Here is a 5,000-nt window from a genome sequence, read left to right on the forward strand (position 1 = left end):
GCTCCTGGCTTGGGCAGGGATTACTCTACGAAAAGGACCGTCGGAATCATCTCCGTCGGAATCATAATCTGCACAGGGAGAAACACCTGAAGGAGCGCCTAGCTTTGTCTGGGGCACATGTCAAAGGAATCGCGTAGGATCCCTGCAGCCAAATTTCGGTCAAAGTTCTCAGAATTACTGCCCCTGGTACAAGGCTAAGTGAGTACAGGTCCCCCATTACACTGGGGTATAAGTAGGCCAAAGGGATCACTTTCCGAAGAGGTTCCGTATTAGGAAGAGTAAACGAAGGTAAAGGTCTTGGCCATGAGAGCAATGTCAGGGAAATGTACAGGATCTGGATATGAGTTCTATGATTGTTTATGTACACGTGGTCTGTAGCCCTAGTCACTACGCCCAATCTCAGGCACAGGGCTGAGGTAGTTCAGAGTGAATGTGCTAAGGCCATGTCCCGAGGTGTACGAAAGTCATTAGACAATGTAATTAATCTGACCGATCTTGGAGAATTCTTTGCGAAGATCAGTCAGATCCTTTGGAAACGCATCGCAGACGGAAGGTACTGAGATACCTTTGGCTTGTATTTGCATTCTCGGCCGTATGTTTGTGCTTGCATACCAAACTCAGTCTAGGCCTATGTATGATACGTATGCAGCGTGGGTTGCATCAGTAAGTCTCCAATTCCTGCACGAAAACTTGATCGTATTGAACCACTGATGCCACGAAACTTCGGACGCCATCAGACACCAGCAAAATATATAAGGTTAAACATAAAACTGCATTAAAAAAATACATATATATGAGCCATGTGACTTTACACGAACCTGGTCAAATAAACGCTGAGGCACGCCTAAATATCTGACGGTGCAGGGGCGGGGTATGTTAGTGCAAAATATACATTCATTTTATAGTATGTTATAACAATTTTGTTAATCATAGTAAAAAAATATATGAGAAATAATTTGCTGAGTTTTAACATACAAATGGCCAAAAAAAAAAAAAAAATGAAACCACTATCAAATATTTGCTTGCGTAAATATTGGTCGTATAAAAAAATATTAACCAAATGAACCAAATATTGCATTTGATGTACATGTTACTTTCAAACTTGAGGCGTCTTGATTTGATTCATGAAACACGTTTGTGAAACTTCAATGCTATATTTGCAATCCCAAGGCAATAACACGACCTACAATGCATGTAGTATCGATGAGTCCTTACTTAGTTTGTAAGCACTTGCATACCACCTAGAATGTAAAGACTGATTGCAAACTGTTTACAAATATTGCAATTCATGACTAGCAAAGAGCATGAACTCCCATTATCAAGGCCATGTTAAACTCAATCCGTGGACACGATCTCTGAAAATGATGAGAAGAAAGGTGAATTATCCCGTCTTAACTGGCGGCGGGGATTATTCCAGTTATCACTCCTAGTATTGCATACTTCACGGGTGGATTACCCATACTACCGGAAAAGATTTTGCAGGGGTTTCATCGCTACTGGCAGAAGATTTACCACAATAGAAGCCCTACCCGATGTGTCACCGTGGGAGGGACATATTAGCTTACTCCTTTCCTGCATGGCAGTCATGGACACCTTGCATAGAAGTATGCCCAGTAACGATATTTCCCACACACACACACAAAAAAAAAAAGGCCACGGAAAACGTGTTATCTTATACTGCATTGTTGGAATAATTAAATATTATGATAGAATAAGAATGCTTATAATTTTATAATCTTTAATTATTCCAACATGCATCCCAGTCAAAGTGACATTCATGGGAATTACATATCTTGTTATACTAGCAGAACTTAGGATAAAATAATTTGTTAGAACTGGACATACGTTCGTAAACACTTACGTAAAACACTGGCACTCTTTGGGATAAGCCATTGGTATCCTAGTCTCATAGAACGAGTCTAGAATACCAGTGTGCATGACAGATCGGAGACACTATAGGACCATGATGATTACTGTTGCAAGCATTGTACCGTGTCAGATACCACCGACCACCGCCATCAGGTTAGCGGGAAGGTTATATTTTGCCATTAATATCATGGAGGCTGGAACGCCCAGACGCAATCTGGCCTCCTAGATCAGCATTCATTTAATGGTGAAGAGTTGAGTTGTCTATGTAGCTGAAAGTGGCCAGGCATAAGCAATGCCAGGGAGAAGCTTGTCCTTGACAATCACTTTGAACGTAAGAACACATAGTCCCATGTATCTATAGTAGTCTCTCTATCTATCTATCTATCTATCTCCGTCCCTCCCTTTCTCCCTCTCTCCCTCCCTCCCTCCCCCTCTCTCTCTCTCTCTCTCTCTCTCTCTCTCTCTCTCTCTCTCTCTCTCTTCCCTCTCTCCTCTCTCTCTCTCTCTCTCTCTCTCCCTCCTCTCTCTCTCTCTCTCTCCTCTCTCCCTCCTCCTCTCTCTCTCTCTCTCTCCTCTCTCTCCCCCTCTCCTCTCCCTCTCTCTCTCTCCCTCTCCCTCTCCCTCTCCCTCTCCCTCTCCCTCTCCCTCTCCCTCTCCCTCTCTCTCTCTCTCTCTCTCTCTCTCTCTCTCTCTCTCTCTCTCTGTCTCTCCCTCCCTCCCTCCCTCCCTCTTTCCCTTTCTCCCTCTCTCCCCTTTTTCCTCACTCCTTCTCTCCCTTCCTCCCTCCATTCATTCGTTCATTCCTTCCTTCCTCCCTTCCTTATTTTCTTCTATCATAACTTCCTTACTTCCCTCACTCTCTCCTTCGCTCGTATGAGAGTGTGCGACTATGCGTGCGCGCGTGTCTATTTGTTTGTATACATGTATGTTAGTCCTTCAGTGTATCTATTGAGTGCACAGTGCAAGCGCGCATGAGTGTGAATGTATATGTATGCACAAGTAAGACCGTTAAAGAATGTACACTTTTTACATGAAGGTGTGTACGTGAGTGTGCACAAATAACCCCGGTGCCCGTGGCAGTCGCGCACCAAGTTGGCAGTTGTTGGCATCCTTTTGTTGACAACGTGAAGGTTCCACGTGATTCTTCCGAGGCAATACGCACACGCAGGTAGACCGACGTATACATACACACACACACACGCAGACGGACTTACTCCCATTCACACATACAGAGTCATTCTCATCCCCCTCTCTCTCGCTGCAGCGGAATTTGATTCAGGAAAACCCTTCGCCATGGCCGGGTTAGTCTGCAGGTCCTTCTTCAGAGTTGCTGCAAGAAGTGGTGGCGTTCCTGGGCTCAAGTATGGGGCGAGGGGACTGGCCGTTACGAAAGGTAATTATTCCTTTATGAAAGTAACGTTATTGTTTTTACCTGTTCGTATTTTGTTTGAAGTGTGCTGATGATTGTGGTTACTTCCTAACGAGTGTGGAAAGTGTGTTCGTATTATTGATAATGTGTGGTAAATGAGTTTTTTTTGTGTAAAGGAGAATGTATTAGTAGGTTCATACTTTATGTTTGATCTTTGAAGAGAAAGAGTGATGATTGAGTTTACTGTATGAGAAAGAGTGATGAACGTGTTTATTTTCATCTCTTTTTTTTCTCTGTGTAATTGTCACCCTTATGTTTTGAGTTCTTTTGATATAGTGTATGGAGTTTTACCATTGCTTTTGAATGTTTTCTTTATTGACTGAAATTTTGGATTCATGCATATTTATCAAATTGAAGGAAACTTGTAAGAGAAAAGAGATTTAATACTAAATCCCCCCTCGGTCAAATTATTACAATATATCCTGTTGTTTATTAATTCACTCAGAAATTTGTTTGTTCATTTACTGAATATTTTTTTTTCTAATTATAACTCATTCCCTTATTTTTTAAGACATTGGGTTAATTAGTTATAGAGGAATTTATGTGTCTTAAGAATAATTTATTTAGTAGATTAGTAATGAGCTTGATATGTATATGTATGTATATATATGTGTATATACATATACATACACATACACATACACATACACATACACATACACATATACATACACATATATATGTATATATATATATATATATATATATATATATATATATATATATATATATATATATATATATATATATATATATATATATATATATATATATATATATATATATATATATATATATATATATTGTATATATGATTGATCAAAAGAGATAAGCTACTTTTGTAAAATGATATAACCATTAATAATTTGGAGGAAGATAGATATTATCATTATTTACAAAATTTATACAACTGTAGTAATATTAATATGATGTATATCAAATAATTCCACAGAATGCATTTATTTTCTTTTAAGTACTTCAGTCATTTCAATAGATTATTAATGTTATTTTTGAAGTAATAATTTTTGATAAGCCATGTATTCTACAATTATTAATATATTACAGTTGCATGCATGCCACCCCATAGAAAGGACCCCAAGAAGATGACCGCAGAGGACTGGCAGAAAGAACTGACCCCGGAACAGTACGACGTTGCAAGAGAAGGAGGGACTGAACCGGTGCGTTTTGTTGATATGTGGATATATATATTGCAATTTATGGTTCTGATATTTTTTTATTACTCTTTTGTTATATATTTTTTTTCTTTTGTTTTTGCTGTTCTCTCTTTCTCTTTCTTTCTCTCTCTTTCTCTTTGTGTCTCTCTCTTTCTCTCTCTTTCTCTCTGTGTCTCTCTCTTTCTCTCTCTTTCTCTCTCTTTCTCTCTCTCTCTCTTTCTCTCTCTTTCTCTTTCTTTCTCTCTCTTTCTCTCTCTCTCTTTCTCTCACTTTCTCTCTCTCTCTCTCTTTCTCTCTCTCTCTCTCTTCTCTCTCTCTCTCTCTTTCTCTCTCTCTCTCTCTCTCTCTCTCTCTCTCTCTCTCTCTCTCTCTCTCTCTCTCTCTCTCTCTCTCTCTCTCTCTCTCTCTCTCTCTCTCTCTCTCTCTCTCTCTCTCTCTCTCTCTCTCTCTCTCTGTTACACAAGGAAGTCTCTGTCATTTTCATGAGAACAGTTCATGCATGATCTTATCTTATCTGTCCAGTCAAA

The 5,000-nt window shown here is 39.5% G+C and overlaps 1 protein-coding gene across 1 annotated transcript in view; it reads left to right on the top strand.

The window, feature by feature from the left end:
- The first annotated feature begins 2,895 nt into the window (after positions 1–2,895).
- Positions 2,896–5,000, top strand: part of LOC122252557 (uncharacterized) — an 8,919-nt gene continuing 6,814 nt past the window's right edge. The window contains exons 1-3 of the mRNA XM_086537620.1: positions 2,896–3,037; positions 3,134–3,262; positions 4,364–4,476. Coding sequence (XP_086393746.1) covers positions 3,163–3,262; positions 4,364–4,476 — 213 coding nt within the window. The 5' untranslated portion in view covers positions 2,896–3,037; positions 3,134–3,162. The remainder of the gene's footprint in view (positions 3,038–3,133; positions 3,263–4,363; positions 4,477–5,000) is intronic.

This window comes from Penaeus japonicus, unplaced genomic scaffold, assembly GCF_977035675.1.
Source record: "Penaeus japonicus unplaced genomic scaffold, GWHDUDI00000001_assembly GWHDUDI00000006, whole genome shotgun sequence".
NCBI lineage: Eukaryota > Metazoa > Arthropoda > Malacostraca > Decapoda > Penaeidae > Penaeus > Penaeus japonicus.